General features: G+C 55.6%; 4 protein-coding genes across 4 annotated transcripts; 1 reads left to right on the forward strand and 3 right to left on the reverse strand.

The window, feature by feature from the left end:
- Positions 1 to 2,023: 2,023 nt before the first annotated feature.
- GLRG_03066 (uncharacterized protein) lies at positions 2,024 to 3,706 on the reverse strand (the record flags this gene model as incomplete). Its single annotated transcript, XM_008093751.1, has 5 exons — positions 2,024 to 2,464; positions 2,518 to 2,691; positions 2,745 to 2,798; positions 2,850 to 3,023; positions 3,074 to 3,706. The coding sequence occupies 5 exons, from the start codon at positions 3,704 to 3,706 to the stop codon at positions 2,024 to 2,026; spliced, it is 1,476 nt and encodes a 491-aa protein (XP_008091942.1).
- Positions 3,707 to 20,458: 16,752 nt separating this feature from the next.
- On the reverse strand, positions 20,459 to 21,491 carry GLRG_03067 (uncharacterized protein; the record flags this gene model as incomplete). The annotated part of the gene is made up of 2 exons (XM_008093752.1): positions 20,459 to 21,303; positions 21,368 to 21,491. 2 exons carry the CDS (start codon positions 21,489 to 21,491, stop codon positions 20,459 to 20,461), a joined length of 969 nt encoding a protein of 322 aa, XP_008091943.1.
- An 872-nt stretch (positions 21,492 to 22,363) lies between these two features.
- Positions 22,364 to 22,762, reverse strand: GLRG_03068 (TOM7 family protein; the record flags this gene model as incomplete). Its single annotated transcript, XM_008093753.1, has 5 exons — positions 22,364 to 22,385; positions 22,444 to 22,480; positions 22,542 to 22,570; positions 22,626 to 22,672; positions 22,736 to 22,762. The coding sequence occupies 5 exons, from the start codon at positions 22,760 to 22,762 to the stop codon at positions 22,364 to 22,366; spliced, it is 162 nt and encodes a 53-aa protein (XP_008091944.1).
- A 432-nt stretch (positions 22,763 to 23,194) lies between these two features.
- GLRG_03069 (RNA recognition domain-containing protein) lies at positions 23,195 to 24,342 on the forward strand (the record flags this gene model as incomplete). The annotated part of the gene is made up of 2 exons (XM_008093754.1): positions 23,195 to 23,214; positions 23,277 to 24,342. The coding sequence occupies 2 exons, from the start codon at positions 23,195 to 23,197 to the stop codon at positions 24,340 to 24,342; spliced, it is 1,086 nt and encodes a 361-aa protein (XP_008091945.1).
- Between the last annotated feature and the right edge of the window lie 389 nt (positions 24,343 to 24,731).

Genomic DNA, 24,731 nt, shown 5'->3' on the forward strand with positions numbered 1-24,731 from the left:
ACGCATCTCGACGACGACCTAACCGCCTGCCATACACAAAATCCACTCCCCCCCCCCTCCCGCGCGCCTCGATATAGGTCGCCCTGTTCTTACCATGTATGTGGGGGGTTATTAAATTCCCTATCCGGTTTTCTGTTTCCCTTACGGCCATAACAGACGGGGGCAGATCCCTCCGACGTACCTACCTACAGTAGTTTGCATCATCTTGTTTACATCATCTTCTCACCCCCCCTCCCTCATTCCTGCCATTACCGCCACACGCCCTCCTCTCACACATTTCCCACCCCCCCCCCCCCACCCAACCCCATGCACCGCACTCATCGCGCATAGCAACACCTCTCGCCCTCCAGGTTGTGGCATCTTGCATCGGGGGGAACCAAAGCCGCGCTCCCGCCGGCAACACCACCACCACCAGCCATCAGTCACTACGCAAGGGGTGCCCATCTTCAAGCCACGCCGCCGCCTCCGATCTCAAGATTGCCCCCACCGCCGGCGTATCTCCCGAGCATGTAGACCGCTTCTTTACCGTCCCGGGTTGTGTGTGCCCACCCCCCCCCCCCCCCGGTCTTCTGCGCGTGCGCCTTCTGCGTCTGCGCCTATCTTTGGTCCACTCGTTGGTTGGTCGGTCCTTCTCACACCGGGAGGGAAAGGACCCGGAGAGCGTCTGCGTCTGCGTTTGCGTCTGCTGCGTCCTCCAGCACCAGCACCAGCCAGCACCGCAGCCGGCTCGCCTTCCCCGGGCTCGGCTCATCTGGAGATCCGGTTTCCCAGTGCATCCCCTTTTTTCCCCCCACCGAGATGAACGGAAGGCAGGCTCTGGTCATTGGTTCCCTTGGGGGAGAGTCGACCCAGTAGGTCCCCCTCCGCCGAGAGGCCAAAGGGAATGCTTGGGTGAGATGCACGCCGGCCTGCATCACAGCCCATTCCCGAAATTGCGAGCACTAAGGCAGGCTGTAGTCATCATTATGCGTCACGGTAACGACCACGGACGATGTGTGCATGAAAAACAAAATGGTATCAATAATTCTTAATCATCATACGGCACGCTCAGTAGTCCCACCAGCGACGCAAGGGGTGCATGATACTTGAGATCCTTCCTATCGGCCCAGTCCAACCTCGTCCTAAGGCGCGGAAGCCGAAAGAGAAAGGACCAACAAAAACAACCCAACGCTTGATTCCCAACTCCCGATCCCGTTGCCACGCTTGACCATTGTTTTTTCTCAACACAAAAGAAAACCCAGATGGCGTCGAAGAGTCTAGTAACTCTAATGCGAAGCCTCCGCCGTCCCGAGATGCACATAACCCCCCCCCCCTGTTCTGTGTGGATGGATGTCTAATAACTCCAATGATGTAACCTGTCTCACCCCATGGCCGGCGAAGCCGACAAAATCCCTCTACAAACCCCAAAGAGACGAAAGAGAACAAGAGAGAAAAATGAAGAGCAGAAATAAAAAACCACCCGCGTAAAAGCAATGTTTTGCCTGCATCGGTGTTTCCAGCCCGAGCTAGGCCACGAAGGAACAAAAAAAAAAAAGGAAACCGCTCAACAACTTTCTTCAACACCTTCGTACACGCTCCGTAGATTTGGAAAACACAACTCTGGCGCCAACATGGCGCGGTGGTCCAAGGAAACAGTATGCACCGCTTTAGTAAAGCAAAAACGAAACGAAACGGCTCGAGTATAAAAACCAAGAGAACTAGACAGAAAAGAAAAAAGAAGAAGAAAAAAACCGTGAATTGTTCAGACAACCGCCCTCATCAAGGAATAATAACCTCGGTGAAATTATTCTCTTTTTTCGAACCTCTTTCCGAACCAATGTTTTGGCGCGCCGTTTTGTGTCTCCTGGGAGTGGTTCTGTCCCGCAACTCCTGGTATAGGTCAGGGCAAGGGTGTATTCCGTTACTTTTTTTTATTTTTACTCCGTACCGTTTCCGTTTGTATCTGCCCTATATGCTTCATTTTCGTATATTCATTCAGGAGATGTTGTCATTGGTTGCGTTGTGATGCTCGTTTCGTGCGCGCTCAGTACATTGCGTGGGTCGACTGCTGGTACATGCGGTCACGGTAAGTGGCGGGCAGGCCGTCGTATCTGGGGCTGCTTGCGCTTGAGGACTGGTCCATGTCGGTGTCGTAGACCTCATAACCGTGCTGGTGGTGTTGCTGCTGCTGCATGTACTGCTCTGGGGGAGGGAGACGCTTCGAGCTGTACGCCGCTAGGCTGGCGGGCCCAGGAACCCGCTTGACGGGGTAGGATGAAGGCGCCGTCCTGGACTTCGCGCCACGGTTGCTGACCCTGCGGTCCTTGCCGCGGCCCTTGATTCCCTTGTTGCTGTTCTTGTACAAGTTGGCAAAGTACCAGTACATCTCTCTCTGGTCGTCGGACAGAGCATCGATGTCGGAAATCGAGACGATCCAATCAGTCATCTCCATGAGAGTCTTCTCGTGGTACTTGTTTTGGTGATTCTGCCAGGCAGTTAGTTAGATAATGTCGCCTACACACGAAGCAACACGCGTACCTTGAGGTTTCCTCTCTGAGTGAACATCTTGTTGCAGTCGTCTAGCTTGCAGACAAACGGCTTCGCGTTCGTATGCGTTGCCATGTGCGTCTGGAGGTTGCCGCGCTGCGCAAAGACCTTGCTGCACTGCTCGCATCGGAATGGTTTCTCGCCTGTGTGGCGCCGCATGTGAGTCTATAAGCCCGATTAGTTACATTCGCCAATATGCAAACATGGCTTCTTCTTACCTTGAGGTTACCTGGCTGCGAGAAGGTGCGTCCGCAGCGAGGCCAGTTACATTGCTGGGATATGTTAGTGCCGCTTGGATACATCCTTACCAAGTCTCAACTTACATATGGCTTCTCGCCAGTGTGGGCGCGCCTGTGAGTGTCCAGGTGAGTGCTCTGGTAGAAGCTCTTGCCACAGCCCTCGACGTCGCAGATGTATCGCTTGGGCTTGGGGGCATCCGTAGATTCCGTTGCAATAGGTGCAGGTGCTTGAACGGGGGCAATAGACCCAGCCTCGGGCTAATCAGGTATTAGCGGATGCTAGTACTAGGCATTCCATCGAGACTTACCTCGAGAGACAACATGCGCTCCGGCTTGACAACCTGCTCGATCTCCGGAACACCTTTGACAATATCCTCTGAATCGTTTCTCTTCTGGATGGCCTTCATAAGGGTGTCGATGGCAGTGGTGAAGTTCACAGGATCAGCACTCGTAGGCTTGTTGTACTTGATTTCCTTGGTGTTGAGCGGGTGAGGTGTCTTGGGGTTGCTCATCTTCGTCTCACTACGACTGGAAGGACTCCGGTGCCGGTCGTTTTTGACCGATGGGCTTTCTTGCGGGTAAGAGCTAGCCCGGGGGATATCGTGCTCCGAAGCTGCCACGGGCATGACTGGCCGCTCTGGCTGGGGCGGAAGTCTGAAAGGCATGTTCATGTTGGTCGGAGACGAATCGTACTGCGTGTAGGCGAAGTGGTTTTGGGTTGGGCATTGGTGCCCCATGGCCGGCATTTGCGTCATATTGTACTGGGGGGCGACCATGTATTGAGGAGCCATGATGGCGCCGTTCATGGGAGCAGACGTTGCCGCCCTCGAATCGTACTGTACAAAGGTCGAGTTATCCATCATGCCATAGTCGTGGCCGGCTGGCTGTTGCTGCCAGCGGCCCCAGGCCTGGGGCGCAGCTGTTTGCTCCGGCAGTGCCATTGGGACGAAGCCAAGTTGATGCCGTGGCAGTGATGAAGAAGGTGTATGTGAATGATGGCGTTTGTAAGCAAAAGAAACAACGAAGCCAACAACGATGTGAATCGATTGGCTGCGACCTTGGGGAAAACGAGGCGTTTGCAGAGGAATTGAGCAGAACGAAGAAGTGACCAAAGTAGTGGACTATACCAAAGGGGAGATGAGGATTTATGATCTTTCTCGTCTGAAGGGGAAGAGAGAGGGGATAGAGATAGATGAAGGTAATATAGGTTTGGAGAGGTTCGAGACTGTATAAGACCAGAGAGGAGAGGGTAGATGTGCGACCAGGGTTGCGTTCTTGAGCCCAGTCGACTGAATTGGGTGACGGAGATCTGGGCAGGACTAAATATACCAAGTCCCTGCAAGGCCCAAAAGTGGGTTGATGAAAAGAAAGAAAAAAGAAGTCCAGAACCAGAACATGGAGAGATCAGTGGAAATCATGGACCCCCACCATGTCGAACAAGATGGCACATAGTGTAGAAAAAATAAAATAAAAAGCCGGGGTAGACTGGGCGGGTCAGAACCCGGTCGACCGCGGACGAGGGCAAGACCCAGCTTGCCAGGGTGGCCGGCGGACGGGAAGAGGGGAGGGGGGGAGGGGAGGGGGTGGGAGAAGGAGTGAGAAGAGGTGTTATACCCCTGCACCTCAGGTCAGAGGTTGTAGGACTGGGACAATGTCTCTTATTATCTGGCTACTATTATTCCCCTCCCATACATAGTGGAGGCGGCGGCGGCGGCGGCAACGAAGAGCAGCAGGTAGGTATTTGGGGAAAACTGCCAGTCAGAAGAGACGGAAGACCCCGAGAACAAGAACAAGGGGAAGGACAACTCGAACCTTGGAACACTGACGCCAAGTATATACAACAGATGTACAGAAGCCTCGAGAATGAAGATCGGACGCTCGTGTATAGACAGGTGAGACATCATGGAAGGATGACTTCTGCGCAAGGACAAGGAAGTTGGACATTGTCTGGTGGTGAGAAGAGTCTTTTGATCGGCATTTGCTCCGGGGGCAATGCAAATGGCGAGAGCATGAAACAAGCATATTGTAAAAATCTCAAATAAGGACTACCACTGGAGCTTAGATCGGTTGCCGTGGCCTCGATCTGTTGTTTCTTATTCTTGGAGGTGGACGCACAGGATGGTGGTCATCCCACCCAGGACGTATACACGATCCCGCCAAAATGGGGAATATATATGCTTGCTTTTCGTCAGAGACCAGGATCGCCGGGAAGGAGATGTTGCAGCCGGACGGCAAGGCGAGGTACGGGAGGGTGGTGGTGAACTTTTGGAAGAGGTGTCGAGACAATGTGAGATGAGATAGAGATAGCGACGGAGAGGGGCACAGATTGCGTAATAGGCCTGGTGATTACTTTCATGTTGATGCATCATTCATGTAGAGGACTGCAAGCCACACGGAAACAGGGTCCTCTTCGCCGTGTCGAGTACAATGTAAATGAAGCGTGCCGTATGATGAGAGGTAGGCTAGGTATCTCAGTGGGAGGTAGATGGCTAAAACTAGGTCATCAACACACGTAGATGACCATGACGATGGTAGTCCGGGGGAGATGAAAGGAGAGGGAGAGAGAGAGAGAGAGAGAGAGAGAGGTGGAGTACAAAGTCGGGTGAACAGACGTGGCCAGATACCGGTACCATGGGGGAGCAGTCTGTGGGCGACAGGTAATGAGCATCTGTCAAGAAACTAGTCGAGATTCGAAGAGAAAGAAAAAGCACGCTGGCTGGAGAGTTGTCCAAGGTAGCAGGATCAGACATCAGAGATGAGAGACATGTAAGACACAGTGAGACTGAGCCGAAGAGAAATGGCCCGGCACTCAGCAAGGGCGCCCTGTCCATTGGACTCTCAGTTTTCGTGCAGCAGGCGGGACTTGGATACAAGTAGTACGACAGGGAGAGCGTCCCAAGGGACGCTCCCAATTGGCACCGGGAAAGGACAGGGGGCGAGCTGAGGAGGGGGGAAGGGTTGTTGATGGACGATGAGATGGGTAGGGGATGTGCAGCAGCTTGGTGTTCGGCTGTCTGTGAAGTTGTAGTGTACACCTCACAGCCGAACACCACCCAGCTGTGCAGTACGTAGCCCAGAGCAGCAGCAGCAGCAGCAGCAGCAGCTCACTGCTGCCGTTGCCGCCCTGCCGCCGCCGCTGTGGTGGGGAACGCTTACCTATAATACGTACGAGTATGGGCACCTAGGTAGGTAGGAACAGTCAAGTAAGTAGGAATCCAGTACGTACTTTGCTTCCCCTGATGATGCCTTCCTCGCTGCACCTCTCTACTGTACGTACAGGTACTATGTAGAGACTAGGTACTCGAGGCCCTGGTCTGACGGGTACTTGTATGGCGACAGGGCTGCTAGTTGACACGCCCGACTACGTACCTACCAGCAGCGCTGAGGTACGTACATCTGATACCAAGTCAAGTACGTACCTAGGCGGACTCGGTAATAGGTATCCTTATTCCACGCCCCCCCCCCCCTACCCTTTTTACTTGTCCCATCATCCTTCGTCCATCCGACCTTGCGCGTACACCCCCACATACCTACTCTCCTGTCCCGAGCTCCCGTCAGGTCCCCTACCTTTGGCACTTCAAGTCACTCACTCAACTCCATTCAACCTTACTTGCCGGGACGTGCAGCTGCTGTTGGCGGCTTCCTCCATCAATCGATCCGGTGCATATCCTCACACCCCAAATTCTACTTGCCTTCCTCTCTACTTGAGATTGCAGCCTGAGGCCGAAGCTGCCGCCGCCGCCGGCATCTTGCAACCCACGCAACACGCAACAGTGACGGCCGGTTTCTGAGCTAGACATCTCACCATCGTCCGCATGCTTTCTCTCTCTTCCTCTCTGTCGGGCCCCTTAGCATCACCAGCTCTGGCGTATCTCCTGGGCCGTTATCGCCACTTCGTTTATTGGCCGGCTTCGTTCGAAACACTCGGTTCATGAATCAACCTGTCAGCGCTTACTACAGTCCTCTAAAGAAATCCCATCTTCGGAGCCCGCTTGCCTCTTGTCGCCTGGATTCCAAACCGGGCCTTAATGCAAACAACATGGCCTGGGTACCCTGGCCGGCCCTGGCCGGCCCAGCTCTTTCTTCCCAATGGAGAAGACGCTGTGTTTTCCGCTGTGGCTGGCAGCGCAACCCAGAGGCACAAATCTGATCGTCGCCATGGCCTTCGTTATCGGCATTGCATCAGCACTACATCCCCTGTCGTTTCTAACCGAAAGGCTCGGCGTTGGAGCCTACTGAGAGGAGCTTGGCTGGCATCCCGTCCCTCTGCCGCCTGTCGATGCGACTTGCATCATGGGAACCGAGACCGTCGACTCATTCCATTCGGGCCCTTTCTTAACTGCAACTGCTAATCGCCTCATATGGCGCCTCTCTCCTCTCGCCTAACGTCACAATCTTCATATCCGTACGAGCCTGTGCGGCTCTTCCCCACTTCACTTTGCTTATCAGCAGCCATGTCTGCCACTGTCCTCGTCACCCAGTGACAGCTCGCCATGATGCCTGATTTTTCGTCCGTTTCGAATGCTTCGTTGCAGCCTGCTTTGACAGACTCGGCGACCTGATTACCGGCTTGGCATCACTGCGAGGCTGATGAGCGTCAACAATGGTTTTTGTTGTTTCTGGTCCCCAGTTCCAAGAAAGTCACCATCAGTCATGATCGTGGCCCACACCCGAATTGCCATATCCAACGTCATCTTCGCTCCGGGCTCGCCCTCACAAGACGACCCCAGACGCCTCGGAGGACCAGCAGCAAGGCCGAGAAGCACAGACCCAAGAGGCGTTGAATGGACATCGTATAATCTGCGCCAATGAGCGCCCGAGACTCGCAGTCGGCTGTCCGCAGACGAGGCAATGGACAAAATTACGGAGTTTACCGGCCACAGCCGTACAAAAGATACCAAAGCCACGTACCCGTACAGAGCCTCCATGACGAAACGGCGGCCCCGGTCGAATGATTCCATATGCGAAAGACAATCCTTCTGTCTGCATCACAACCCTCCGACTTTGCTGTAAAGCAGGGGGTTGAAGACGGTGGAGGCAGCGGTTATGTTTTTTTTCGCAACCACGCACCGTAAGCGGAATCTAGGGGTGTGTGTGCGTATGCCGCTTCCCTGTGGTCCCCGGCAGCACCCTGCTCCTCCCCGCCTGGGCCGGCGATTTAGTTAGGTCACGCTGTGATCATGGATCCCAGCTCGGCATTGCTATAGCAGCCCATGTCGTTATCTGCCCAAAAGCCGCAACGCAGCGGCAAAAGGAGCCTTTTGCTTCACCCAATCATCCTTCTTGCTAGGCGACCCAATCACCCCAGACCTGCATCACGATAATTTGGCACACAGGCAGGAGTTACTGTCATGGTTTTCTTCCCCATGGCTCATGTGCCACCACGAACCTCGGGGTTGTTGAACTAGGCAAGTAGAGGCGAAGCCAGCAGTATCGCCACTGAACTCGCACCTCCTCAGTGCCGTATCAGTGTTCTCGATAACACCCCGAAGCACACTCTGCCTCATGTTTCGAGTACCGGCATCGTTTGAACCCCGGTGCCTTCTCAGCAGACGTCCAATACCTGGCGCCAGAGGCTGCCGTTCGCTGGGGGGGGGGGGGGAAGAAAGAAAAAATCTAAATCTGCAGAAAGCATTCCATCATGCATGCAAGAATCGAGGGGGGAATACCTAGATCCCTAGCCCCTTGGCCTGTCAATTTGTTCACCACGCAGCTCGAATCGCGATACGAGTGGAGCACCGCTAGCAACTCTAGACTCTCTTGTCAGTAATCCGATGCGACTTGATGCATAATGACAACCCACGTGTTGCCCAAGAATCTTACAATTCTGGTACTGTACCTGAGCTTATGCAGGCCGTGCAGAGGCATCGAGAATGGCATCGCCCAGAGTTGTTGTGCTGGTGCTCCGAATCAAGCAACAAGCCAACCACTTGAAGAGGCTTGGGACCCATCCACACCCGTTAAAGGCACCGCAACGAAAGCAAGCAGGGTGAAACTATGGCACAGAGCATCACGTCCTGCATCCCATAATCCTGGCCTGGAGATGGCCAACCTCTGGTGCAAATCACGAGACTCAAAGAGCCGCACTGCCGGTGCTTCCTCCTCGTCCACCCGACTTGAACAACCGGCAATCACCGGGCTACCTAGGTAGACCAGAGCGCTCTCGGGATGTCTGCTTCGCCGGCATAGCAGCAACGGCTCAAGCGCATGCGGTCCGTCACTTGTCATATCCGCATGGACCAATCGTCATTTGAGGAGACTTCCGCGGCCTTGGCGGACGCACACTATTCCTGCAATACAACATGGGCAGCTTTCATATCGAACTGCTGGGGGCGAGGAATACGCACGTATGGCCAGGTAATGATACATGGCTTTGCCGTCCCCCAAGATTGCTGCATTGTAGGGAATACCCATGGATCGATCATGTTCTGTGCCTCGCCAGAAAGAGGTAGGTAGTGGCATGATGACAAACGGGTCTGAAGGGCACACGCAGCCTAGCTAGCTAATGCCTAATGCTAGCTAGCTGCGGAGTAGGTATGTATGTGGCTGGAAGTTTGATTTTTTCGCGCCACCTACTATTATTACTAGCACGCCAGATGCCAAATGGTCAGCTCAAATGTCGGTGCCCTCTCAGGTCGTCCGTGCGGCCTATGACAAGGAGCACTTTAGCTGAGGGGAACGACATGATGACTTAGGTGCTTACCTAGTTCATGACAGGGTCGGCGGGGCCACCACAGAACCTGACGGTCGGTTACGGATACCTATACGTAGGGGTCGATTCGTGTGCGCCTGACCACCAGCTGGTGGGTAGTTGATTCAACGAAAGCGAATTAGCACTCACTTTATAACTGAATTGGGGCATCGTCATCAAGTCCCCTAGGGGGATGTGGCAGCTGCGGCATAGACCCTCCCAGCTCCCACTGCACACTATATTATGGCAATGCCACAGTCAATGAGGGATTCGAATCCCCGCCCAGGCTTCCAGGGTACAAGGATTACTGAACAGAACTCGCATGGGGGGGAAACGCACTATGGGATGACGGCCCCAATGGCGGTCACACACAACCTAGACAATTGGTCGGCCCGCTGTGTAACGCGTCGAGGGGTCTTCAGAAGGAACCGAACCCGGCCATTGTTGCGAGGTTACCCGTAAACACGTACCTTGGCTTGAAGGAAGATTGGAGATCCAAGCCAGAAGAAGAAGCCTGGCTTTTAGGACCTTGCCGAGTACCGAGTACCGACTCCGACCAGGCGGCGTCATCGATCATCAGAAGCACCATGTCTAACAGAGACGGCCTTCTTGAGAAGCTGAACGGACCCCTGGGAAGACTAAAATGCGCATCGAGATCCAGTCGGTCGGGAAAGGAGACACCTGACAGCAGGGCACGCTAGCGGGTGTAAGCAGGTCGCAGAGAGCTGAACTGAACTGACCATGACAGCGCGCCAACCAGAAGTGGTTAGCCGACCGGACTGCAGGTGCTGATATCTGTGCCCAGGTCCCAACACTATGGTTGAAGGGCGATCATCCCGGGTGCGCGACACGTCTGCTGGTACCAGGAACAGTCTCCGGATAGAATCGCGGCACAATGGTGGCAGGCAAGGGGGCCAGCTTCGTGGAAATGGCTAAAAGAACCACATAGCGAACGAGGTGGCGGGCCAAGATAGCCCCCATGGCCATGCAAAAACTCAATTGGATCGTCTTCTTCAAGGTCTCTGGGACACTCGTCATCTCGGTGGCCATTCAAAGGGCATGACGAATGACGGGAGCAACGGTGATTGATCAATTGACACTAAAGACGGGAACAGCCACTCACACCAATAGTCCACTTGCTCGTCGACACAATGGGAACCGGGCCAGCCGGCACGAGGCGTTTCAATGTCTTCAACCAACCCCCGGGGGCCCCGGCTCAGCATAAATCCGAGAAGGCGGTGTCAGACAGTGACGGCAATCGGTAGCGAGGTTCGCAGAAGAAGACCGATGCGACGTTCCCAGCAGCACGACCTACCGGCTCGAGGACCACGGCTTTGCCCTGTCAGATGATGGTGAATCGCTGCCGGGACACGCGTCACGGCCGAAGCTGTTGGACGGATGATGGAAGTGAGAGTTCGGCATATATTCTTTCAAAAGAAATATGGAGGGCTTCATCGGGTTTCTCAACGGCCCGGTTGCCGCTACCGAAACGAAATCTTGAAAGGCGTCTACCTAGGTATCGCCCCAACGATCCGTCCCGCTCATGACTGGTGGCGGTCCACGAGCGATGGTCTGGACGCTAAGCCGCCAGTTAGTGCATGTGGCAGATGTCTCTCACATTCCATCATCCACCCGCGAGTTGAAACGGCAAGCCTTGTTGGAGACGGACAGTCTTTCACTTTTGTCGTCGGCATATCGGAAGGCCACTGCAATCTCGCTATCTCCGGTGGACTGCCCAGTCACCAAAGTCTCAGATTGGCTTTCTAAGCTGCTATTATTACAGATCGACAGGTACTGTATGATTTTCAAGTTTGCCCCCGCCTACTACAAAGTAGGTACGACTTCACAGGCTACGGCCGTAGGCTCCGTGCAGGATGCACCCCAGGCCAAAACGCACCTCGTACTCGCAGCCACAGCCATTATCCAAGGGCGTTCACATAGCAATTCCATCACCTGGACAAGATTTTCACCGGATCTGGCTTCATTCCTTCCAGTGCGGTTGCACGTCTTTTCTCTCTCTCTCTCTCTCACACACACACACACACACACCAGGCCCTTTCGACGGCACCTGCCTGCCAGGTGGTATAGAACAAGACGGACGAGCTGAAACTGGCCTCCCCGTTCGCCCTTATTTCAGCCTTACGGTTTCTGCCGTCGAATCAACATCTTCAGACGTCGAGCCCCCCCCCCCCCTCCCCCTGATCCAGGGTTATCGTCCATGCAGACGTACAAGACTTGTCGCTGACGGCTCCTTACGGAAACCGTCATAACACAAATGCGTTTCATTCGGCCACTTGGAGCTCGCCAGCCGCGTTCGTCCCGGACAACGAAAGCCACCTGGTCTCCGCTCGTCTTCACACTCTAAACAGGATCATCACTCAATAGCCCGATTACTAAAAAAAAAACCGTTTGCACTACTGCGCCGTCTCCTAGCTGCGCGATGACGGAAACCCCGAGATGCGTCTCGTTTCCCGATCGTGCTAGGCCTCTTCTCCGTTCACCATCGGTAATTGCGTTGTCGTATCTTCCACCCGCTGTTGAGTGACAGACCTGGAGTGGATGATGGCGCAAAATTTCGGTCTTCACCATCACATATCAACTTTGCGAGATTTCCATGCAAATTTCCTACCGACTCGGAAAAGGATATTCGTACACGCCACAGGCGACAGAATTGGCTTGCCAGGAACCGGGGAAGCATGGTGTTCGATCCGCTGACAGGGACAAGGTCCCTTCGGCTTTTCGCAGCCAACGTGGCTATCCTCCCCTGTATCTGGAGGGTTGAGTAAACAGACGCGCGTCATGTCATGGGAAGCCACCTCACCTCCCCCGGCTCGTCCCCCGAGGCGCCTCAGGGGACGAGGACCTCCTTGCTTTGGCAAGTCAAACTCGGCACGCGGCTCACGTCACCTATCATACGCTGGCCCAAGCTCTCGACCGCGTCGCATCCGCAAAGCAATTCTTTTTGACGGGCCAGAAATCTTCAGAGCCCGCAAGGAGTCTGGTGACGAATCTGATGATGGCCCGAGGCAGGCGGGCAGACTGATCGGAGCATTCAGATGGTATCCTCGAGATGGACCGACCTCCCCGTCCGGCGATGTACGTCTATTTCGGGGTCCTTGAGACATGGAAAGAGAGTGATTAAGGCAAAGGGGCACTGCGACGCACATTGTCCAGGACCGAACGAACCCGAGGGTCCAGGGGCCTTGTGGCCGGCTCACTAGAGCATTGGGCTGAGCTGAGACGGCCGTGCTAGCACATACCGAGCCGAGACTGGGCCATTCGCGAGCCGCCACTGCAAGGGGCTTGCTCTCTTGGAGGCTCAAACTCCCGCCATCTGGTCGTCCGCAGATGAAGGCGCAACTTTCTTCTTTTTCTGATCTCTCCACAGATCGATGGTTGTGCCACCTAGTAGTAGTTCCGGTGGCCAGGGAGCTTCGAGCGCCACACTCGCATTTTTGTCTTTTGCTCTCTTGACAGGCGACCCGACCGAGATATGTAGGCAAGACGGCCCTTCGTGCCCAACGTTGTAGCGCCTCTTGCGCCCGTTCTCATCACAAACGGCCATCTGTTCGCGAGTCCCAGAGCCATGGTAACCCACCCCCTCCATCTGCTCGTCTTGTCAGATCGTGGCACCGCCGATCTGTGAACTCATAGTTCGGAGCGAAACGCTTGCACGATGGGAAGGGGCCAATGGGGAACAACAGGACGACAGCAGACGCTGCACGTCAGCGAGATCTGATCGACTTGACTGACGGGCGGGCGGCGTCACGCTAAGAGTCGACGTGACTGCGTCGCTCTGCTCTGCTCTCTCTTGTACCCCAAAACGACCCAACATCCGCTCTTGTCTTCAGGTCTTCCTTGCGCGATTCTGTCGGCAGCCGTCGCTTTCCGCGGAAAAACGGCAGGGGAAAAAAGAGCGCATACCAGGCTCATTATCATCTCTTGCAAAAACGCGGATGAGATGCGATACGCCTTTTCCTGTAGGGGTGAGTGCATACCCGATTGCCTACTACTAGTGTGCTGTGGTTGTAAACTAGCACGAGCCGAAGGAGATGCCTGAGCACCCACTAGATCAGCTGATATATAATTACCTATGAGATGCTTCTAGCGTTCTTTCAGTCACCATTTTTTACAGTGGGCCAATGGGCCACGGTGAACGGGATATCCAGACTTCTTGTCCGATATGCTTGCCGGCCGCTGTCGATTGCCCGGCATTGAAGGGATGATCAGGCATCGAGCTCACAGGTCAGCCGACCTCTGGAGGCTTGGTGTGGACCAGCCTCGTCCAGTCTCGCCCGAGGTCTATGACGGCGCGGGATGGGAATGTCTGAATCGCAAGCTTTTGGACGATGCGATATGCCAAGCCGCCTGATCCCACCTCCATCGTCCAACCAACCCCGCCAGGGGTGGGCAGTGTGATCGACGCACTTTTCCTAACCAAGACGAAGCTGCTCCGCGACATGGGTCCCTCCCAAGCACGGTTGCAAGAGCCAGGACCCAGGTAGTCTGAGTCCAAGCTCACGGCATCCCGGCCACTCCACCTAAGTTTATGTGGTGAATGGCCCATATAACTCTAGTTTGATGCCTTTGCCCGATTCCGTGCGCTCCGAATGGGCACGACGGGAGTTGGTGGAGCCCTCTCCGCCCATCATGACAGACAGCCCTTGCTTTCTTTCCTCACATTTCTACCATGTGCAGCGCACAAGGGAAAGCTGAAATGTGACAAGGGGGAAAAGCAGAGAGATCTACCCGCGCTGCCCTAACAAGCATCGCAAGCTCTTCCCTTTTCGTCACGGCCGAGTGCCCCAATGTAGCAGCTTTGCCCCGAGCCACTGAGCTTTCGAGCAGCCCGTTTCGCACGTATACCATGCATGTGCGATCCCGGTTCGAATAGGGGAGAATCTGACATGTCATCCAAGCACGATCAACCGACATGGACGGTCGATCATTATCTGAATTGTATGTACACGTACTGACGCCTCAGTCGATGGCCGGAAAGAACGAAAAATACGACCTTGACAGGCCAAATGGCACAGGGCCGGGGTGGAGATCATACAAGTCCCATCGTTCAAGCAAGGTCAAAGAGCACGGGATGAACATGGGACGCCGATGGTGGGGAAAGGTAAGAGTGAGGTTGCAGAGTCAAGGCACAATCGGCAACCCGAATGCGAACCTCTGTCTATACGACGCTCGATACGGATTCATCGTCGCCTCGATGATCTTTTCGGCCCCTTCTCCGCGCCTCCGGCCGGCGGCCGACGGGCGACGGGGCGATGTGTGTCACGGCTCAGTTTCTGATTCGGGAGGGCCCACGCCTGCGCCGACGTTCTTCGTCATCATCATGGTTATCGTCGTCGTTGCCGTCCCTCTCCATCATGGCCATGGTGCTTCTCTACGCGGCCCGGAAGACGACCGGCTCATCACCCACCCCGGTTTCTTCCCCTTGCCCCCCCCCCCCCCCCCCCCACCCCTCTCTCTCTCTCTCTCGCGCGCGCGCGCGTACACGGCAGGCGGAACACCCCGGCATGCGACCTTTACTTGGTCAGAATGCAGGAAATATCGCGATTGTAGGGTTCGCTCATACCCCCCCCCCCCCCCCGCCGATGCATGTGAGGACTGACAGTGCGACTATTTGATACAACTAAGACCGCTGCAGAAACGAGCTAGGCAAAAATGTCAAAGCAAAGGACCTTCTGGAAGAGCTTCCGCTATAGTAATGTATAGTAACCTTTTGCTGCTTTCCAATATCCTTCCCCGCGCTATGCCCTTTGGACGACGTCGTCGCGAGTATAGGTGCAGGTATACCTAGGACCTGCCGAATGAAACAGGCTTTGCCCCTCAGGGTTTTCACCTCTACTTGATGCCGGTTCTCGACCCTCACCCCCATCCCTGGAGAGAGAGATGGGGAGAGATATGCCCTTGCCCGCCTTGGCCCGGCGCTTGATGCCTTGTCGGGACTTGGTCGAGAGCTGGGCCGGCTCGTCTTCTCTCGCATCGTTGGACGTTTTGGTTGTTGTCCACCCCCTGGTCGTCAAGCGGTCTGTGCTGCGCGAGCCGATCAGATCTGAGATGAGCGTAGGGGACGACTCCTGGCCATCATGGAAGGAGGGTACCTATATGCAATACTCGGTATGTTACCGATATTTCGAGGGGGTTCACGGCTCGATTCTCCCAATCATCCACCGATAGCCTCCACCCCCTCTGGAGGAGGGGTTCTTCATCCTTCCTCCTCAATATGGCACCGCAAATAGCAGCATGTTTCCCTACCAACAGGGGGTGGGCCACACGTTTCCAAGCCCTCGTGGCGATTTGATAGTGACGCCGGCAATGTTTCCTTTGTCCGTCCGTGGAAGTGCTTGTGCGCATGTCATTTCTTTCCTTGATGTAGCACAGAGCTCCGGGGGAGGCGGGACGGTTACGTGCTTCGGCAGTCTGGACCACGACTGTGTCAGATGACTCACGTTTCCTCTGTCCCCGTCTGTCCAATTCCCGCACCGTGTCCCCAGCGGATGTTCTTAGCAGCAGGGCTCACCCAACGGCGCGCGGGGCGTGGAGAAGGAGGGAGAGGATGGATCGGATTGTGTCAGCGGGTTTTTCTTGGAATGGCAACCCGCCATTGTAAGCCGGGACCGAGCGCGCAGACGAAAAAAGATGGAGTAAGGATGGACCACGAACGGAACAGAGTAGGGATCATGCCTGTTCGGGAGCCGCGCACCAGAAATACCTTTTTTTTTTTTCCTTCCCTGAGCTGTAAACCCATTTGCCCCCCCTCGTCCTCTTCACACTTCGTCTCCGGCATACCTGTGAGAGAGATTCAGTTCATCTCTCCCCTCCCCTCCCCCTACCCCCCCTTGTGGACGGGTGATCTGCCTTCCTTGTCCATGCTTGAACCACAGCCGTAGCTAGAGAAGAGGAGGGGGGGAGGGGGGGGGCTTGCCATAGGTGACTGCTTGATTTGCTCTTACTCTCAAAGGCCATCCTTGCTGCGCTCCCGGGCGAGGGAGGGAGAGAGAGATAGGGGGCTGAGGAGCCATCATTGACGTCGGTTGGATGGCTGGGCTGGGCTGGGCTCGGGAGGCAACCGAATGGATGGGCATCGTGGGCGAGAGAGAGGTGGGCTCGAACCGCGATGCGATGCCGTTTCTGGGCATTCCTGAGGTCTGGTTGGCGGACGATGCCAGAGGCGGGTTGAGTGGCAGAAAGCAGGCCTAGCAGGAGATTGACGAAGCAGGAAAGAGGAGACAAAGAGGAGGGACACATGTCGTGCGGTGACTTGACGTGTGGGCTATGGACCTGCTCGTCGTTCCACTCTTCCTCTTCCACTACATCGCGAGTCATCCTCTTCCTCCCTCCTCCTCCTCCTCCCCCCTTCAAGTTCCACCCCCAAAACTCCAAGACGGCGCGCGTTCCCTTCCACGCTCGCGGAACCTCTGATCCACGCCGTTGAGCTTGGATTTGGATTCCAACGTGCTGCCCGTTGCTGTATCCCCGCGCCATGTGTACCCCTCCCCCCCTCCCAGCTTGAAATGACGCCGCTCTCAGCTCCTTCCCGACCTTTTTCTTTTCTTTTTTTCTTTCTTCTTTGCCTTTTCTCTCCCCGTACGCCCATGTCTCGAGTAGCGAGCGGGTGAACGAGACAAGACAATAGGTAGGTCCAGTCACAAGACGACCGCGTCCCAGCACAGCCCGGGCTGCTGCTACCTAGTGTGCGCAGTGGCTGGCAAAGCAACAGCCAGGCGCGGGGGGGGCAAAAGTATAGGCACCTGGGAATGAGTGGTGTTGGTTGCTCGCTGCTGTCTGAGATCGGAAATGTTGACCCAATCGGGGGTTGCAGATCAGGAGTCTCTGGGGATCCTCTCTCCCAACCTATGCTTTGCCCCCGAGTGAGGCTGCTTGGATGGGGACGGAACAGCTATGTAAACACTGCCGGCTTTTCTCTGGGCCAGTCGTGATGTGATCGTGGCTACCACTAGGTCAGCTGCGCCTGATCTCCCCCTCCCACTCGCTTGTGTATGGCCCGACCTATGATCTACTCGTGCTTGCCCGGCCTGCCCGTCGGGCTACTTGGGTCCTTGGCCACTCACAGGCTTGACGGCAATGCGAAGGCCCTCAACCTATCCAGCTACAATGACGAGAAGCAGAGCATCGTGATACAGCAGCGTGAAGAGAGAGGGAAAAAAGAAAAAGGGGGGGAGAGCCCGAGGACATGGATCACCCCCGAGACTTTTCGTTCCTGAGGATTCTGTAAGACGTGACAGCGGCGCTTGTGGGCGAGATTTGACAGTTGTCGTGAGATCCTGCAGCTGTCCATTGACCCCTCATTCTTTTTCCTTTTCTCTTTCTTGGTGTCATCATGCATCATGCCGACTGCTACAAGAAGGGGGAGGAAGAAACGCTGCCGGAAGGCAGAGAGAGAGAGAAAAAGGGGGGGGGAGGCTGCAGAAACATTGTGTATCGTGTAACGTTGTGTGAATACGTGTGAATGTCCGGACTTCTTTCCTCGAAGGCGGCAAGGGGGGGGGGGGGTTCCGTTGACGTGAGGCAGCCTCAGTTTCCAATATCACGATCATGCAGTGAGAGGATAGCGGCTTCTTTCTCGTTCATTGGGTCATCCATCAGCTTGGATGCCTGCTCCCTCTCGAGATTACGCTCGATCGCGCACCGGGGACGATGCCGTGAGGATGGTGGGTGGTGTGCTGTGTTCACTCTGCCGGCTATCTTCCGCGACAGGGCAAACGTCGAGGACGGGCGTGAGAGGTGACATGTCGACTTTGCCCATACTTGGCTACTCGCCTTCCCCCACCCCCTCTCTCCTTCTTTCCTTCCTTCTCGGCGGAACCATCCTCGTGGCTTCGGGGGGCGGGGCGAGATCAGGGAGTCTGCCATGTCTCGCGGGAGGGCGTGTAAGACATCCTACACCCCAACAGGTGTCTTGTGTAATTCAATGTCATGTCATGGATCATCTGCTCTTTTGATGCTGCATGTCTCGTCGACTCGTTTTAGGAAAGGGGGGGTTCCGCCCACGTACATGGTGGGCGCTGGCGAACATTGTCTTGTCTCGGACGAGCAGTCTATCCCCCCGCGCCGGCGAACGAGCGAGCGCGTTTGAGACGTGGGATTTCTTGTGCGTGTATGTGAGTGCCCCCGCCCTCTCCAAAGAATTGTAGGTATACCGGGACTCTGGAAGATAGAGTGGGGTGATGGAAAAGGGCCCGTTTTGCTGGGTCTTGTTGGTAGTTACTGCGACCTGGTCGAATCAAACATGTGTCATTCTCTCGAGGACAATCTTGGTAAATGGGCCTTTGAAACCTGGCAGATCCTGTCAGGTGGCAACTCGATGCTTTTTTTCCCTTTCCCCTTCCACCTTTCAGGGGGGGGAGGGTTGGCTGATGTCTGATAGAGCGTGCGGAATCCATGGGCTGGTAGCATCCCGCGTGAAGTGAGTAACGAGTGAGGCACTTTGGCTCCAGACTTTGGAAGCTTCTGCCTATGATGGGTTTATTGCGGCAGTAACCATATTCCCGCGACCTCGTATGTAGAGAAGGAGTTTAGGCCCGTGGGAGCACAAGATCTTCCCAGAAGAGGGTGAGCGAATGACCGGCAGAACCGTCTCCGTGTTTCCCTTCCCGCAGCTGTTCATGTCGATTCCCATATTTGAGAATGGATATTTTGCGTCTGTCAACGAAACTTGCGGCCCACCCGAGTATCCCAAATTTGTGTTTGGGCCATCTTCTTTGGGAGTTGGTCAGCATGTATAATCAATGAAACAATCTTAAACTCTTGTTGTCTTATTCCCCTTGCTTCGTTTCCGTGGGCTGCGGCCTCGGTTCGTTGTGTTTCCGTGAGCCTTGTCCCCCCTTCCTATGACCATTGCATCTATGATGGCCACAAATCAGCGGTCCCGAAAGAGGCGAACGAGTGCCCTGCCGTCCGATGCGCGAGCCTTGAAAGTTCTTTAAGCGAAGAAGCAAATCCCACCGAGGAAGAGTTTCGCAAAAGGACTATTCAGTCCCAGATCGAAAACGAAGCAAATTGTTGGGGGGAGTTTAGTCGAAACGGCGCGAGTCTCGTAGCTGGCTTCGAGAACCCGGCTCGAATGCGGATGGCTTCGGTGCCCCCTTGATCAATTCCGATCTGCCGATTTCCAGCTGACAGGACGGGGGGGGGGGGACGCATTCTCTCCCGGCAAAGCAAGTCTGGCATGGAATATTCCATCGGATAGAGAAGCTGGATTTGTTCCCAGTGATGGGCGGCCGCCGTTCCCTTTCTGGAACGGTCGGCCATGTGGGATTCCAGAGGCTGAGGGCCACCCTGGGGGGGGGGGGTGGAAAGCGACCGTCTGAAGCCCTTTCAGTCACACAATCTTCTTTTCTTTCCCTTTAAACTGACTTTCTTACCGCGATCGCCCATTCTATCGATCCTTCTCTCCATCATGTTCGAATGCCAAGGCAAGGACAAGTGAGGAACCAAATTTATGACAGCAAGCGGGACACCTGTGAAAGTGATATTCGCTTGGCACTGGCCTTTCGACGAAAGTCGTGCCCAAGGTCAAAGGTAGACTGGAAGGTGGAATCTGGCCGAGAAACCCATGGAATTGTTGATCATGTAGACGTTTGTGCTGCAGTCCTTGGCCTAGGCGATGTAATCTGCTTATTTTCCGAGAATAAGCAGCTGTAGTAAGACTTCGCGAGAACCTCAGCAGCCTGCCTCGACCAATGTTTAGATACGGAAACCCGGGGCGAAAGCTGCTAGAGGGCATCACGGGCAACCGTTGCTTAACAGTCGCAAGTCCATCACATAACCCGGCTTTGTAGAATGTAGACTTAGGTCATCGTGAGTATGAACCGAGCTGGTACCGGCAAGTAAAACTGCTCTGCTTAGCTTTGCTATATTTTTTGATGTTTTCGAGACGATTCATCAGCCCTTCAGCATCATACACGAGCTCTCGGTCAAACAAGAAACTTAACGTACACTACCTCATTCAGACATTGTCATTACAATATCAATCCGCCCACTGTGAGAGGTAGAACTTGACGTTCTCGTACACGAGGAAAGTGACCCATGTAGCGGGCATTACCCTCACGACGCCCGGCATCAGGCCGCGATAGAAGCCCCTGAGACCCTCCTCCTGCCAAATTCTCGCCACAACGCCCCGGATCCCGCGTCCGAACCGCTCGTCGGCGTCGTAGTTCTGGAGCCGACTTCGTAGCACCTGGTAAGGGTACGTCACCGCGCCAGCGACCAGCTTCGCGGCGCTCGAGATGACGACGGTCGCCTCGTTGCTCAGGCGGCCACCGCTGTCGCCCTTACGCTGCCTGCCGGCGAAGTACATCTTCTTTGCGGGCTCGTATACGGCGAACTGAACGGCGCCATGGGAGACACCGATGAGCCCGACGCCGAGACCGCGGTAGAAGCCGCGCCAGCCCTCGGAGCGGTACAGGACCTTCGCGCCGGACCACATGCTCTGGTAGGCCCCCGCGGCGTTGCGGTCCGAGGAGACCATGCGCGTCTTGATCACCCATATGGGGTTCGTCAGGACCTGTGTGAGCGCCCCGGCGCAGGCGGAGGAGACGAAGAAGTCCTGCGTGGTGAGGTACTCTTTTGTCAGGTTCCGCGCTTCGGAGTCCGAGCCATGGGTCAGGGGCAGGTAGCCGGCCTTCCAGTAGGCGATGGCGCGCTCGACGCGTGACTTGAAGAAGAAGAAGGCGGACCAGCTCGAGGCGTTGCCGATGAGGTTCGGCGTCAGACCGCGGTAGAGGGAGGCGATGGGGTGCGGGTTCTGGGTGAGTGTGCGGATGAGCGACATGGTTGTCAGCGAGACGGACGGGTTGGCGGCGCTCCGATGAACTGGACATCTGGTTAGCCAGCTGCAAAGACGTTCGTTGGGTAGTACATGATCGCCCCCACTTACTCTGCATCCGCGTCTTGACGATATCAAGCGGGTGGACTACAAGAGTCGCGACCGAGCCTGCCGAGAGACCGGCGACGGACTCGACGAGCGCGGGTGAGATGCCCGCATCTTTGCTTTCTGACATAGAAACGAGGGACTCTTGGTCACATTGCAGAGTACTGAAAACAGAACAGTGCTTTTTTCGCCAAACCGAAGCGTCCTCTTAAGCTCAAGTTATATGTCGAAAGGAGCTCAGGTGAAGCTTAAGTGTGGCTGATGACACCCCCGGTCTAGGAAAAAAAGAATTTCATACGTCATTTTAGCTTGTAAAATTGCGGCTCCGCTGCGTTAATTCGTAGCTTCAGCCACAGCTAAGCAACCCCTTCGCCGGGTCATCATGATGAGCAACACGTCAACGACTCTCGGGGTCCTGGGTTGCAACGCCTTTTACGCTTTTTACGCTGTTTCAGAGCTATTGGTCATGCCGTCTCTGAGCGACAGGTTCAGAACATCACTAGACAAACGAGGCGCGTAGGGTCGCGCAGGCTAGTTAGCTGCCGTTTTGAGGTCGGAGCTAATGGGCTCGATACGATTTCCAATTTCATTGACTGATCGTAAGTAATTCATATTTGAGATTGGTTTTCGTAGATCTAGCCTGTTCCAGATGCTTGCCCCCCCCCCCACAGGTAGCCTTTACAAAAGCCGACGTGTTAGGGATATATATACCCAACAACCACCTGGTGGCCCAAAATCGTATGTGATATCCCTACGTGTGTGCAGCATCGGCGACCATCTGTGAGCTTGCCGTTTATGTCTCATAACATGCGATAGGAGTGTCGTCAGAGAGGGTTCATTTGATTACATAGGTAGTTGTACAGTTCGCCGAGGCCACAGCCCGAAGTCACCAATCGCCCACGCCGAGGATCCGTCGCGTCAACCCTGAAAATGCCGGCCTGCCTGTTCTGCGTCGGAAGCCTGAATAGTGTACATGAAGTCGATGCCGAAGGCGCCTGTCGTCTAAGAGAGAGGGGAAAGGAGGCTGAGAAGGAGTTAGGACTTGATCCAACGCTCGTCGGTCTGACAGCTGAAAAACATACCGGATGACAGACGGGCGGGGCTCGCTGCGGGTGTAGCCTGGGGATAGTCAGTATCGTCGCCATGGGAGAATGCGTCAGCTTTGATGGCTCGTTCGTACCGAGGTAGAGGACAAGAGGGAGGTATCCGCTACGAACACATTAGCATCGCGGTCAATATCAATCGATTCTGCGGTAGAGCATACTAGTGAATGGCAATGCGGGAGATCTCAATGATCTTGCCAATGCGCTCCTACAAATGTGATGATTAGATTCGGGTCGCTGCGGCGTGGTATGGGCAACGGGCGCATCGCACCTTGGACTCCTCGGAGAGGGCGAACATCTTGACAGCTGGAATGGGATGTAGACTGAATGAAAAGGGAAGAAACGGCTGATGTGCGCGATGTCGCAAGTGTTCGTTCGCCGGGGTTCGCAGGTTTCTCGTCGTCGCTGCGTCGGGATGGTGGATGTGCTGGGCAGAGCTACACCTGAACTTTTTCTCAACCTGCCGGAAAAATCACGTAGTGGATCCACCCCGGAAGAACCACGCAACTGGGAAGGGGGTCTGGCTTATCCAACCTTAGAACTCGATAAGGTACGTACCTCCGTTAACTGAGCTCGACACCGCGTTGAACGTCGAGGCCGAAATTTCCAGGTCGCTCGTGTCGAAGCCTGGATACAGGCACTCTCGCCTCACGCACCCAAACATCCTGCCATATCTTTCACTACCGAAACTAGGTCGCGCAGATAGCACGGAGAGCATCGAATATTCAAAATGGCACAAAATAGGCATTGGTGAGCTTCAATCGCTGTGCCCCGCAAACCTTCAAACGCAGAGCTAACCGCACGCGACGTAGGGAACAAGACAAAGATGCGACCATCTACATCGGTAACATCGACGAGCGCGCGAGCCCAGCCATGGTTTACGAGGTCATGCTACAGATGGGCCCCATCCACAACATACACATGCCCCGCGATCGCGTCACCCAGAACCACCAGGGCTTCGGCTTCGTTGAGTTCCGCACGCCCAGCGACGCCGAGTACGCCGCCAACGTGATGAACGGCATCAAGCTCTACGGCAAGTCGCTGCGCGTCAACAAGGCCAGCGCCGACAAACAGAAGCAGGCAGAGGTTGGTGCCGAGTTGTTCGTCGGCAACCTCGACCCGATGGTCGACGAGAAAATTCTCTACGACACCTTCTCGCGCTTCGGTCCGCTCATCACCCTCCCCAAGGTCGCCCGTGAGGATAGCGGCAACTCCAAGGGATTCGGCTTCATCTCCTACGCCGACTTCGAGAGCTCCGATGCCGCCATCGCGAACCTCCACGGGCAGTACATCCTCAGCAAGGAGGTCTCGGTCCAGTACGCCTTCAAAAAGGACGGCAAGGGCGAGCGCCACGGTGACGCCGCCGAGCGTGAGCTGGCCGCGCAGGCCAAGAAGAGGAACATCGTCCCGGAAATCCAGGCGGTGCCGCCTGCATTCTTGAATGGGCCGCCCCCGGCCGCCGCACCGACTGCACCCGCCGGCTTCGATCCCGCAAACGGTCTTCCAGCTCCGGTACCCGGTCCCGGAGCCCCTGTCGGCTTCGCGCCCCCGCCACGAGGACCTGCACAGTACAACGCCGTACCGCCGCCTCAGGCCATGGGTGGCCCCGGTATCGGTCGTGGCATGGTCCTCCCGCCCGCGCCGTCCGGCCTGCCAGCCCGCCCGCCTCAGTCTCAGGGATCGTACACCAACCCGGCCGACTTTCACCCGGGCGCTCCCGGATTCCGTCCACCCAGCGGGCCTCCCGCGCCTCAGGGTTTCGCCGCCCCTCCCCCCGCCTTCCCCATCCCCCCTCCAGGCCCATCTGGCACGCCGCCCGCGCCTCCTGGTTTCATGCCTCCTCCGGGTTTCAACCCTCACGGGTTCCCTCGACGATGAAAAGGAAAGTCACCACTTGGTGGTGCGTCGACCAATACAAAACAAAGCCACCGCTCCGATGAAGCAGCGCTCCAGGGAAACCCTTGTAGGGCAACGTCGTTTCCAGAAAAAAAAGGGCGTTCAGGATGGGGCCATGCGAGGATTTGTCAAACAAGCGAGTTGAATCAAATTGCAATGGTCTGTCTTCGCTTCGAATAGACGGGTTCGCCATTGCTAACGTTGTCTAGATATTCACCGTGCGAGGCGGCTACAGTAACGCAGTGGTGGCGTGTCGGGCCCGGGCGCCGGGCGGGAAGTTTACAGGATCTTTAGTCAGATAGTATCACCAGCAGACCACACCCATGGAAGTCAAGGGTCTTGTTTGCCCCGAGGTAGTAAGGAAGCAATGA

The sequence above is a fragment of the Colletotrichum graminicola genome (assembly GCF_000149035.1).
Source record: "Colletotrichum graminicola M1.001 genomic scaffold supercont1.9, whole genome shotgun sequence".
NCBI lineage: Eukaryota > Fungi > Ascomycota > Sordariomycetes > Glomerellales > Glomerellaceae > Colletotrichum > Colletotrichum graminicola.